This window comes from Condylura cristata, unplaced genomic scaffold (genome assembly GCF_000260355.1).
Source record: "Condylura cristata isolate star-nosed mole 26May11 unplaced genomic scaffold, ConCri1.0 scaffold00025, whole genome shotgun sequence".
Classification (NCBI taxonomy): Eukaryota; Metazoa; Chordata; class Mammalia; order Eulipotyphla; family Talpidae; genus Condylura; species Condylura cristata.
The window spans coordinates 31,364,901-31,377,601 of NW_004567126.1; the positions used below are offsets into that span (position 1 = coordinate 31,364,901).

At 60.5% G+C, this 12,701-nt stretch overlaps 3 protein-coding genes across 3 annotated transcripts in view; all 3 read left to right on the top strand.

Moving 5' to 3' along the window:
• The window catches only part of KANK3 (KN motif and ankyrin repeat domains 3), a 9,834-nt gene extending 4,260 nt beyond the window's left edge, over positions 1-5,574 (top strand). The window contains exons 4-12 of the mRNA XM_004688960.2: positions 9-582; positions 661-760; positions 955-1,188; positions 1,270-1,354; positions 1,803-2,019; positions 4,013-4,158; positions 4,277-4,477; positions 4,549-4,647; positions 5,296-5,574. Of these exons, the coding sequence (XP_004689017.1) occupies positions 9-582; positions 661-760; positions 955-1,188; positions 1,270-1,354; positions 1,803-2,019; positions 4,013-4,158; positions 4,277-4,477; positions 4,549-4,647; positions 5,296-5,373 (1,734 nt within the window). The 3' untranslated portion in view covers positions 5,374-5,574. The remainder of the gene's footprint in view (positions 1-8; positions 583-660; positions 761-954; positions 1,189-1,269; positions 1,355-1,802; positions 2,020-4,012; positions 4,159-4,276; positions 4,478-4,548; positions 4,648-5,295) is intronic.
• Positions 5,575-6,778: 1,204 nt separating this feature from the next.
• On the top strand, positions 6,779-10,657 carry NDUFA7 (NADH dehydrogenase (ubiquinone) 1 alpha subcomplex, 7, 14.5kDa). Its single transcript, XM_004689415.2, has 4 exons — positions 6,779-6,875; positions 7,285-7,334; positions 9,270-9,419; positions 10,454-10,657. Exons 1-4 carry the CDS (start codon positions 6,825-6,827, stop codon positions 10,542-10,544), a joined length of 342 nt encoding a protein of 113 aa, XP_004689472.1. The 5' UTR covers positions 6,779-6,824; the 3' UTR covers positions 10,545-10,657.
• Positions 10,658-12,495: 1,838 nt separating this feature from the next.
• Positions 12,496-12,701, top strand: part of CD320 (CD320 molecule) — a 4,729-nt gene continuing 4,523 nt past the window's right edge. The window contains exon 1 of the mRNA XM_012729448.1: positions 12,496-12,517. Within this exon, the coding sequence (XP_012584902.1) occupies positions 12,496-12,517 (22 nt within the window). The remainder of the gene's footprint in view (positions 12,518-12,701) is intronic.

Genomic DNA, 12,701 nt, shown 5'->3' on the forward strand with positions numbered 1-12,701 from the left:
TCGCTCAGCTGCGGCGGCTTACCGAGCGCCTGGCCACCTCCGAGCGCGGCGTCCGCGCCAGGGCCGGCCCTCGGGTTGATGGTCCCGATGTGTCTCCTTCGAGGCACAGCGAAGAGGAGCTCCAGGTCTTGGATGGGGCGGACGGGGCCCCAGAGGGGGCGCCCCAGGCGCGGGAGGCCAGCGTGCAGGCCGTGCTGGAGACCCAAGAGGCAGGAGTGCAGGCCGTGCGGGAGACCCGAAATGCTGGCGCGGTGGCCGCCCCCGACACCCTCGAGGCAGACACATGGGTGACAGAGGCGCTGCTGGGGTTGCCCGCGGCCGCCGAGCGGGAGGTGGGACTGCTGCGGGCCAGCCTGGAGCACCAGCGGGGGGTGAGTGAGCTGCTGCGCGGCCGTCTGCACGAGCTGGAGGAGGTCCTCGGGGCAGCCCCGGCCCAGCCCCAGCAGTGGGAGGCTGCCACCCAGACCGCGCGCGAGTGTGCCGAGAAGGCTACACAGACGGAGCCCCGCGCGGAGGCCCCTTCCCCGACACAGGAGAATCCGCCCGAACCCTCCGGTGGGGCTAGGGCCTCGGCGCCCGCGGGTGAGTCCTGACCCTCCTGAGCCCTGGCCTGCCGGCGGCCAGAGCCGAGCTAAGTGCCCTCCCTCTGACCTGCGCCAGGCATCCTTAAATCCATCATGAAGAAGAGAGACGGCACTCCCGGAGCCCAGCCCAGCCCTGGACCCAAGAACCTGCAATTCGTTGGGGTCCTCAACGGAGAGTGAGCCCTTTCCCCTCCCCACGGCGGCATCTGGGGGACGCAGCCTGGGGTGTGACTCCCAGCTCTGCGCTTCCGGCAGCGTGGTCCTGGCTAGCCTGTCTCCTGGGCTGTGGGCTGTGGACGGGCCGTCTGCCTTGTGGCATCCGGTTCTGCCCCAGGGGAGGCTCAGCGGATGCCTGTCACCCTGCCCCCAGGTACGAGAGCTCATCCAGCGAGGACAGCGAAAGCGGTGGCGAGGAGGGAGCCGTTGAGCCCCCCAGGGGCAGCTCCTCCGGCTCCGGCTCCGGGGAGGACAGCGGTGGCGGATCTGACTCGGGTACCCCTGAGCCCCCCAGCCTTGGGGATGTGCGGGACCCGGTGCAGGAGGCGGCGGAGGCGGAGGCGGAGCCGGAGGCGGAGGCGGAGCCCCAGCCCGGGGCGCCGGCCAGGTGAGTGACCCGGGTGGGAAGGGTGCTTCCTTTCCCGCTGCCCGGCGCCCCGCCCGCCTGAGCTGCTCCGCGTCCCGGCAGGTGCGAGCTGAGTCCGCGCCTGAAGGAGGCCTGCACGGCGCTGCACCGGCAGCTGAGCCGGCCCCGCGGAGTCGCCCGCGACGGCGTGAGTGCCGGGACAGGAAGGACCCCACCAGGCACCCGCCTTCCGTCCTCGTCCTCTTGGCGAGGCGCCTCGGGTTTTCCTAGAGCTGAGGGGCCCCCAGTTCATGCCCTGGCGCCAGGACCTCCACTCACTGGTCCCCAGCTCTGGGAAGGCGCCTCTGGCGCCCACAGGGCTGGTTTTCCCCTGGTTCCCTGCGAGCCTTTCCTGCAGCACTGACCCCAACCCCGCTCCCCAACTCCCGCTACCTCCCTCCACCGGGCAGGTTCTACCACAGCCCCACAGCCGCAGTCTCTTCTCTAAAAGGCAGGCCCCTTCCTCCAGGCCTGTGCCAACTCCCCTCCTCAAAGGGTGTCTGAGTCCTCCACGTCTGAATTGCCAAAGGGGGCCCCCCAGCCTCTCATGCAGACGTGCCTGGGACCGCAGCTGAGTTCATTCCCCTGCCCCGCAGGGTGCAGCGCGCCTGGTGGCCCAGGAGTGGTTCCGAGTGTCCAGCCAGAGGCGCTCGCGGGCAGAGGCTGTGGCCGGGATGCTGGGCACCGTGGCCGGCATGGGACCCGAGCTGCTGGCACATGTGGTGAACCTGGCCGACGGCAACGGAAACACAGCCTTGCACTACAGCGTGTCGCATGGGAACCTGGCCATCTCACGCCTGCTCCTGGACACGGGTCAGCCTCAGGGCGGGCGGACACTGCACTGGGGCGTGGGGGTTGGGGGGCTCCCGGCCGGAGAATGTGGCAAATGCAGAGGAGACTGGCCGGGCGAGGGGGCCACTGACAGGTCCTGGGGTGACAGGGCTCATAGATGGGCTAGCTTTTCCACCTGAGCTGTGACCTGACCCTCCCCTCACTCTGCGGGACACCTGGTTCGAGCAGACTTCCTTCGTTTAAGCCCATCACCAGCTGACTGTAGAATGGGGCGGGGCCAGGCAGCTCCAGCAGGCTCACTCCCTGTGCCCCAGCGCCAGGTCCAGCTGCCTGCCTCCTTGGGGGACGTGCTCCCTGGCCCAGCTCTGCTGCTCCCTGGGGGGCAGGGCCAGGGCCCTTCCTCACCAGTCCTCCACACGCCCGCCGCCCGCCTTTGTCCCCCCCCCCCACTATGTACCCAGCAGGTGTTGCTGAGCCCCAACACCTATGAGCAGTTCACGCTGTGGTGGGAGTGGGCCGGCATGAGCTGCTTTTCCCGTGGGACTCAGCGGGACAGTGGGCAGCAAACTGCCCGCCACAAGCCCTTCGTGCGCTCCTCCAGCTGCAGCATGCTCCAGGTCCACCCTGGGGCCTCCGGCTCTCCCTGCAGCTGAGGGACCCTCTCGTCCCTTCCCTCCTCACTTCCCCAACACACAGATCCCTGTGGGCCTGGCGGTTGGGAGGGCACAGCTGTTCTGCCCTGGCCAGGCTCTGGGAGGTGTCATGAATTCAAGGTCCTTCCTAGGGTCTCCTGCCTTGGCGGGGGGCAGGTGGGGTGGGCACAGGCTCTCCGGCACAAGGTCCAACAAGGCCCCTTTATTCTGTGCAAACTCCCATCCGGCTCCCGCTCCAGGATGTTGTTTCTCGGCCGGATCGCCCCACCCTGCGTGCTGTCAGCACGTCAGCCAGCCTTGCCCTCGCTCCGAGGAAACCCTGATAGTCAGTGCGCCCCTACAGCTCCTCTCCCTTCCCCTCAGCCTGGACGTCGCCCTTCTGCCTGTAAGACCACCTGCAACGAGGCTGTTTCCGGACCCCTCTTCCGGACTCACCTCCCAGTCTCAGCTGTCTTCTGTCCCACACTAGCAATCCTTGGACCTCTTGAACCCCGTTTTGCCGTCCCCATCTGTCTCCTTGCCTCCACTAGGGTCACGAAGCTAGTGGAACGGAAGAGCACCCGGACAGCACGTGCCCAGGCACTGGACCGTGCACCCACCCGCGATGCCTCCCAGCGTCCACTTGCCCCTAGACTCGGGCGCTTTCAGAACGGTGGGGGTGGTGGGCAGTAAAAGTCACTCTAGACAACAGGCGAAGCAGAGGTCCCTGGTGTGGGGGCAGAGGGCCAGGATGGCTTACTTCAGGGTAAGCGGAGGCTGAAGCTTTGCTGGGTTCTGAAGCTCCAGCAGCAGCCACCAGGGGCTCCCGGGCTGCCTGACAAAGCGCCCTGCAGGCAGGTGGCTCTGGCTAATTCAGGGGGAGTCAGAATGCAGGACACAGGCGGTCCCCTCCTGGAGCTCGGGAGAACCCGCTCCTGTGGCTCCATGGCTTCCTGTCACCAACATCCTGCCTTTGTCATCACGTGGTGTCACCTGCCTCGCTTCTCAGGGCGCCAACCCTGGAATTGGGGCTACCACAATGACTTCAGCCTAATGACCACGCTCACCAAGGTCATTTCCAAAGGCCACATTCCACAGTGCCGGGGCAAGGGTCTTAAACAGGCCAGTGACTGGGCCAGATCCCTTTTGCCAGGCCGCGTCTGGCTGTTGACAGGGCGACACCCACTTATTCAGTGAACAGATGCTTAAGTACCTACTAATGCCAGGGGTGGGGGACGCAGCAGCCAACAGAAGATTAAGGGGAGCCCTCAGATGGGATGGTGACCGGGGGTGTCCTGCGGAGGAAGAGCAAGGGTGACGACTGCGGCTTGCAGGGAAGCCAGCCTCTCCTCTCACAGACCCCGCCCTCCATCCTCCCCCAGGCGTCTGTGAGGTTGACCGCCAGAACCGTGCCGGCTACTCGGCCCTCATGCTGTCTGCACTGGCCTCAGTGGGGCGGGAGGAAGAGGATATGGCCGTGGTCCAGAGACTCTTCCACATGGGCGACGTCAACGCCAAGGCTAGCCAGGTGTGTGGCCACCCCCGGCTCAAGGCCAGGGGTCACCTGCACTCTGGACACCAACCAGGGTCTGATGTCCTTGTGCAGGGCCCACCTCAGCCCTGCCCCCTTCTTTCCCTCACCTCAGACAGGACAGACGGCCCTCATGCTGGCCATCAGTCACGGTCGCCAGGACATGGTGGCAGCCCTGCTGGCATGTGGGGCAGACGTGAACGTGCAGGACGCAGACGGGGCCACGGCGCTCATGTGCGCCAGCGAGTACGGGCGCCTGGACACCGTCCGGTTGCTGCTGGCCCAGCCCGGCTGCGACCCTGCCCTCCTGGACAACGTGAGTCACCACCGGGCTGAGGGCTATGCACCTGACCGTGGCTAGCAGCCTGACTGGTCTCGCTTTCTCAGGAGGGCACCAGCGCCCTGGCTGTCGCACTAGAGGCTGAGCAGGATGAGGTGGCTGCTCTGCTGCACACCCACCTGAGCTTGGGCCAGTCAAGCCCAACGGTGAGTGAGGGCCCTGACCCCAGGAGGTGGGTTGCCTGTTTCTCCTGGGGATTATGGGGCAGGGAACCTGGGTTTGAATTCTGTGGCTGGAATTTAATGGTCAATATACAACAAAAAGAAAAAAATCTCCAAACTGTACCCTTCTCCATAGGTCATGAGCTTAAAGGCTTCCAGAAGGGGCCGACACAGGTCAGGGCAGAGCTGAGGCAGTCCTAGCTGACCTCCCCAGTCAGTGGGTTCCCAGTACTGCCTCCAAAGCAGTGAGGAAGCCTCTGGCAGTAGGTAGGATGGCGAAGATACAAGCCCCCTGCAAGCCGGAGCTCCTGGCCTGGCATTACATTATCCCAGTGGCACCACAAAAATGATCTCCCAGGGGAAGAGGCTGGTACTCAAAAAGGCAAATGTCAGATGTTCTCAGCACATGCGAACGGCCTCATGACTGGATCCACTGTATCAGCCAGCCCACCCTGGCCTGGGGAGCACAGGTGTCCTCTGGTTCCAGCCCTGGCTCTACCAAAGGGAAGGACGCCCCTTTAGGAACCATCCCAGCAAAAAGCAAAGTTCCCACTAGATTCAGCACCTCACAGTCCAAAATGTGGAGCTTCCTGCAGGTAGGACTGTGACAGGATTCCCCCAATGTCTCACCAGTCACCTCCTGACTCCCCCTCGGCCACACCTGGTGAAGGAAGACACAGCGACACAGAAGAGGATTCCCAGCCTCAGTAAGCAGCCTGGACACTGGACCCAGCAGCTCTCCCTCCCGCGCCCAGGACCCAGGCCACAGCTGGGAGCGGGTCTGCAGGGAAGGCTTCATGACTCAGTGTCCAGGTCACTCTGGATGCATCAGAGTGAGGTGGGGCTGAGGAGAGTCCCTAGTCCACACATTCCCAGAAACTTCAATAAAACATTCCTACTTGTACCTTGTTTTGGGGAATACACATAGATGAAGGGCTCCCCCTCTTCAAGCCACCCCCACCTCCCTCAGCTTCCAGAGTGACCACCTGGAGGCCCCATGGGAAGATTTTATGGAGCCAGTGATACTACATTCAGACAACAGTAGTTTACATATAATATAAATGGTTTATTGACAGTGGGCGGACTGGGCCCAGCTCCACTGGGGGAACGAGGTAATTGACCCAGACATCATCCAGGACCCTGCAAAACAGACAGAAGAGGTGCTGACAAGTCCCCCCTGCAGCTGGAGAACTCCCCCCACTAGGTAGGGAAGCCCCCAACCACCAGTCGCGTCTAACAGCTCCCCTGCCCCAGCCTGCACCCACCAGCACCAGGTTCAGCGCAGCCTCCGGGCTTCTCGCTCCGACTCCAAAAGGGTGAGCACGTCGCCCTCACGAACAGGGCCCTTCACGTTGCGGATGATGGAGCGGCTCGTGTCGTCCATGAATTCCACGCGAACCTACGACCCGTGGGGAGGGTGAAGAGCGAGGGCCTGTCACGGTCAGGCCCCGCGGGGTGGGCGGCCGATCTGCTTCGGAGATTATGTCGAGCCAGCCCAAACTTTTTTTAAAAAAAGAAGTGGCGGGGGGCTGGGGTACTGCATGGGCTGAGAAAGCAGGACTGAGTCTCGGCGCAAAAAGCGACCGGGAGGAGGGTCGACCGCGGCGCCGCGCCGCGGGACTAGGTACACCTCGCAGGGGCGGCCCGCACAGCCCGAGTCCGAAGCGCGACACCGGAGCCCGGCAAATGGAGGCGCCAAGAGCTCACACCGGTTGCGGGGCCTTGGGCGCGGGCCCTGAGGGGGCAGGGACGTCCACTCCCACCCCCACGCCGGCCTACCCAGGGCAGCCGCACGGCTCCCGGCCCGGGCGCCCCCACCGCTCACCTGCGTGCACTGGCCCTGCGAGCCGGTCCTGCCCAGTACTTTGGTGACCTGGAGGAAAGAGCGGAGAGTAACGCCACCCCGCCAGCTCCCCTCCTTCCTCCCTCCTCATCCCGGACCCCAAACGCCGCCTCACCCTGGCCAGCTTGATGGGCTGCACGCGGCTCGTATCCATGATGGCGGCGCGGTGGCGGTCCGGCGGAGAGGGGTCACGTGTCCCGGGGAGCGCTTATATACTAACGCGCACAGCCCCGCCCACCCCGCTCTCGCGAGAGCCAAAGCACCTTTCCCACAGTCCCCTGCGGTAGAGACGTCATGGGCGTCCTTCAGCGGAGGAAAGATGGCGTCTGCTACGCGCGTCATCCAGCTGCTGCGGAACTGGGCGTCCGGGGTGCGGTGGCGGAAAGGGCCGCACTGGGCGGGCTGTGGGCTCCGTGCACTCCCACCTCCTCCAGCTACTTATTTTCTTCCAGTACCCCTTGGCCTAAGAGCCATAGTGTCGCGATGGCTCTAGACCGGGACCCCCGGCCCGTGACCCTTTCTGCCCGGGACACATTCCCCGCACCCCCGCCCTCCCCCGCCCTCCAGCCCTTAGCTCGGAACACATTCAGATCTGAAACCTGTCTTGGACCTTCCTAACCCAGGATCTTGTCTCCCCGCCCCCGGCTTGCCCCTGCGCCTCAAGCCCATGTCCATCTCCCGCCTTTCCTTCAATTGGCTGTCTCAGGGCCGCCCGGTTCCCTCGCCCTCTCCTTTCCCGAGCTGTCCTGCAGGCTGACTTTCTTCCTCTCCTCTCACAGCATAACTTGCAAGCGAAGCTGCAACTGCGGTACCAGGAGATCGCCAAGCGGTGAGCAGACCCCGCTTGCTGCCCAGACTCCCGTCCCGTTCAGGGCTTCCTCCATCGTAGGCTAAATCCATAGTCTTTAGGTCTGTGTAGCAGTAGTCCAAATCCCCGCCTCCAGTCTGTGATTCTGTGGTTGGCTGTGGAGGCAGAGTTTGGGTATGAATTCTCTGTGATTTGTAGTGTGAAGTGTGAGCCTGACACTGTTGTCCCCAAGCGGCAGATGAAAAAAATTGAGACTCTAAGTCATTTGCTTAAAGTCACCCTGAAGCTAGAAAGTGACAGCCGGGATTTCCAGCCAGTAGTCTTGATGTCAAACTCAATTATGTCAGAAAACTGGCTATTTACAAGCCTCTGTCTTGTGTCAGCTTTGGGTGTGAACAAGTCCTAATAATTTCTAGGGAGTCGTATCCTAGGGAGAAATTTAAGGAAATAAACACAGCAGGTATGTTGTTCTGCTCCGAAGACAAAAACAAATGAGAGTTAAGTGAAAGGTGGTTACCTTATATTATTAGGAGGCGTCTCAAGAGGGGTTGGTATTTGAGTCACCTGTATGATGAAAAGGAGCCAAAGGATCATTTTTGGAAAACATCTGGCCAGAGGGAGCAGTGAACACTGCTGCTGTGAGGTCCAGCAGCCAGAAGTGGGAAAGAGGCGGTGGGCTGAAGTAGAGGAGGCGGCTGAGCAGTTATGTGTGAAGTCAGAGAGGCTGGCCGAGTGAGCGGGTTAAGCAAGAAAAATAGCATCGAAGTGGCCACGTTTATGGGAACGTGCATGTTGTAACTAATTACACATTTCAGAAGTTTAAAATTGCCTTTAAGTCGGGGTGTTTGGGTCAGTTCATGGTGTTTGGGTCAGCTTCTGCAGGACAGTAGCGCCCCTAGGGGTCACTTGTCGATCTGGCTGGTTTTACGTTTTCTTTGCTAAATTCCAGAAAACCAGCCACGCCTATCTACAGGGTCATCTCTCTGCTCCAGGGGTTAAACACATTCTGACTTACACACAGGATACTGCTTTTAAAATTAAGGTGTTACACTTCATTTTTATCTGTATTTCTTATTTTTTTGAAAATGCAATGACCGTTTTAAGAAAACTTTAAATCCAGGCAAAAGAGTTGCTAGGCAGAAAGTTTTCTTAAAGCGTGGTCAAATGAGAACCAGTGTTTTTAGGCCTGTCCCCTCACCCCCCTTTCTGCCTGCCCTCTTCCCTCTTTGTTTTCCAAGAAAGCGCCTCCTATTTTTGAGGTTAGCATTTCCTTTTATGGAGTCAGCCTTCTTTGTAAATTCACCCCAAGGTTCAGCCTAGGCCAGGACTGTACTCTCCCCCATTCTGGCAGCAGCCGCCAGAGGTGGCAGGAAATGCAGTGACCGGGGAGGCTTGGAGGACAAGGTGCTCTTTGAGTACCAAGACTTGATCCCAGCAGGCTACCTCAGAGTTCCTGCAATAACAGGAAACACAGGAATTCTGTAGCCTGGTCTTTGGGACGAAACCCTGCAGACTGAGCTGCTTCTGGGGCTTTGCCAGAGCTTCTGAAGGCTGTGAGTACTGGGTAGGTGGGGGCCAGAGCCTTCCACTTCAGCCTCTTCATTTCCTAGGCCCCTGCAGGTGGACGTGAGACCAGTGTCAAGCTCCGGGCTGTGAGGTGGTGGGGACTTGTTGGGGTCCAGTCTGAGCCTCTCCTTCCTCGGGGCAGGTAGCGGACCACAATGAGCAGACGTAGGTCTCACTTCCCAGCACCTTCACATCCAAAGCTGGGCTGCCACCTCCCTGGCCCCAGACCTTCCCAGACACACGCCTGTGACTGTGGCTGGTGCCACTTCCCACCTGCAGCCAGCCCAGGGCTGTCAACTCCAAGTCTTGTGACCCAGGTGACGTCCCCGCGTTCCAGCCCTGCCGGTGAGTGACTCGGCTTGCCTCGACGCCTCTGCCCTTTTTCCTTAGGACTCAGCCTCCTCCCAAGCTCCCCGTGGGCCCCAGCCACAAGCTCTTTAACAATCACTACTGTACGCGAGATGGCCGCCGGGAATCCACGCCACCCTCGGTCATCATGTCCTCACAGAAGGCTCTGGAGTCGGGCAGGCCGGCAGAGAGGTGAGGGCACCCCAGCACCCCTTCTCTTGCTTGTGTGTGTCAAGGGCTTATTTCCGGAGCATCAGCTCTGTAGGAGATGGGGGTCACCTCTCTTGCTGGCTGGGACTCGAACTCATGCAGCAGTGGCTGCGGATCACTTCATAGTGCTGCGCTGTAACCCGCCGCGCCGCCCGGAGTGCCCTCACTTGGTATTCTTACAAGAGTTGTATTAACCTCAGGCCCTCAAAGCCCAGTCACTGGCCTCCGGTGCTTACGCTGGGAAAACAACAGAATCTACTTTGGAGGGTTCTGCTCTGATAGGGCGCCAGAAATAGGGCAAGCAGCACATTCTGCAATTGTGCGGTGATATATTTTTTTAAGATTTACTTATGCATACAAGGCCAGAGGTGGGGGGGTGAGGGAATTCAGCAGAGACAGAGTGGGGAGCAGAACAGGCGGATCCTCTGAAATCCACTGCTGAGGGGAGCAGCAGGGAGACAGGAGGGGGCTGCTGCGGTCACTCTCTAGCCGGGGATTGAACTCGTCCTGCAGTGGCTGCTGAGAGCTTCATGGTGCTGCGCTGAAACCCACCAGGGAGGTGCTACCAGGGAGGGCCCTGTGCACTGATTCTGGGGACCAGTGGCCAGTGGGGGCCCACTCGCACTGCCTGCTGGCAGCAGGTGTTGGCTGTGTACTTGGGAGAAGTGGGTGTCTGTTATGTGATGACATGGGGCTTTGCCAGCACCCTGTTGTGGGCCAGCAGGAGTGGGGTGCTCTCTACTCTGGGGCTGCAAGTGGGCAGGGGTGCTGGAGGCAACCCAACTATTCATGGGTGGCTTTTCGCCCCTGAGACAGGACTGGCCGACCAGGAATTCACCCAGAGCTCAGGGCGGAAGGGCCTTGTCAGCGCCCAGCCAGAGTGGGCTGACTCTGAGGCACCCCATTGGAGGGGCTTGGCTCCAGCACGGGTGTTTGGGCAGGGGCAGTATGGGCCCCTCTGTGTTCCGACCTTGTTCTGTGGAAACTGGCCCTAACTGAAGTCTTTTGTTTTCTAGCTCATCTGTGGCAGCCACAGAGAAGGTGGCCGTGACGCCAGCTCCTCCTCTAAAGAGGTGGGAGCTGTCCAGGGACCAGCCTTACTTGTGACACTGACGGGACCGGCTGTCCACACCCTCAGGCCACCTGTGCTTTTCCTCCTTGGACTCCCTCTGGGGAGAAAATGACCTAATTTATGACAAATATATGGAGCTCTAGTATCACTTCTGTTGGTACTTTTTGAAGCAACATATGGCTCACCTGGGTTTCGAGGTGAATTTGTCTTGAGTCCTCTAGTTCTGTCAGCACCCCCAGGGTGGTGTGAGAGAACTGTCACCACGGTTCTTGACCTCCTCAATAACTGGGCTCAGGGTCAGATGGCACCGTGAAGCCTGCGGGACGTCCCTATTCCCTCCCCAGGGACTTGGCTCTGTCCCTGAGGGTGCTGCCATGGGTATTTGGGGGAGCATAGATTATGATGGGCAAGGCCAAACACACGCTGACCCTGGCCAGCCCTGAAGCTGGAGGTGGGGGAGAGGGCAGTAAGGCGGCTCACAGAGAAGGCTCACCGAGGGCAGGCGAGGACAGGCCTCCTGGGCGGAAACTCAGCCCTGGGCTTGGGCAGAGTCGGTCCAGGACAGGAACGCTGGCGGGATGAGCAGGAATGGGCGCTGAAAACAAAGTGGCCCCGCGGCTGCCCCGGCCATGTGGAGGCCGTGCGGTGACTTCAGGTGCCCCACAGAAGGCAGGAGGCGGAGGTGCCCTGTAGTAGGCATTACAGAGGCTGAAGCTCACCAGGGAGACCCCGGGAAGGCGTCCTCAGTTGTGATTCTCACAGGGGCAGAGGATGACAGACAGACCAGCGGGGAGAAGCCTGGTAGGCCAAAATGAAGGGGAGCCCTGTGCCACCAAGCAGGGCTCCGCTGGTGGCGCAGTGGGTTAAAGCACGAGTTCAGTCCCTGGCCAGGGAGTGACCCACATGGCCTGGCAGACCTTTTCTGTCTCCCTGCTGCTCCTCTCAGCAGTGTGCTTTGTCAGTCGGCCTGTTCTGTTCCCCACTCGGACTCTGGTGAATCCTCTGGCCTGTACCCCAGTTCTGTATTTATCAATAAATCTTTAAAAATAAAAGAGCCCAAGCAGGTTGGCCCATGGCGGGTCTCTGAGCAAAGCTTTATTACCCAGACTTGACCTTTTCAAGGAGTGCCAGAAAGCTCTGATGCCTCCTGTGCGCTTCCTGTGTGCCAGGCTCGGTCTGACGCTTGCTGCCCATAGTCCAGCCTTCACCTGGAGCTCCCTGTGAGGCCATCACTTGCCGAGCCCCACTGACAACTGAGGCGCTGAGGGGTCAGAGTTCAACAGCTCCAAACCATGACTCCCTCTGCTCTCCTCCCTGCACCCAGATGCCTCCCTCTCCAAGACTGAGCTAAAGGTGGGGCTGCCTCTTGCTGCCTGGGAAGGCGTGGGCTGTGCCCCTGTGCTCTCTTTCCTTTGCTCTGTGGCATCTGGGAGGTCCAAACACCCAGAGTACAGAGCCTGCAGCACTTTTAAACAGGGAAGCCTTCAGGCTGCAAATCCAGCCCCTTCTATGAACCCGCATGCTTTGAGGGCATTTCAGGGACACTGGGGAAGTGGCAAATGTTTGCACACGGTGTTACCCCCAAAGACTGCAGTGCATCTGGGCTGCTGCTGGCGGCCAGACAGGCGGCTTCTGAAGGCAGCTTGGCCAGAAAACCTCCAGGGTGGTGTTTTCTGTGTCAGCCCGGTGAGCTTGAGAAGGTCGTGCCCACGGCTTGCCTAACCATCTCCTGCCTAAAGTAAAAAGTACCTCTGTCCGGTGGGAGGGGCAGAGTGGGAGCCGGGAGTGTCATTTATTTATCAAATATTTCATCACTTATCAAATAGTTAAGCGCTTACTAGTGGCGGGCACTGTTGTAGACACTGCGGATACCACGAGCAGCCCGCTAGTCCTCTTCCAGAAGGTGACTTCTTGGTAGCGGCCTCGGGCAATCCACCAAAATAATTGTGCGATAAGAGGGGCGTGGCGCCGTAGGTAATAGGCGGGATGGGCAGCGCGTGTGCCGCAGGTGCGTGCGGAAACGTCGGCCCTGGAGCTACACGGATGCATTCATGTCTCCGGACGTTTGCGGCTTCAGATGGACCCACTATTTTTTGTCCTAGTTGTCACCGGGAAAAGTAGAGAAGGGCCTCAAATCCTGTGTCCCCTCGGATTCGGGTATTTACGGTAGGCGGAGCCCCGGGCTCCGCGGC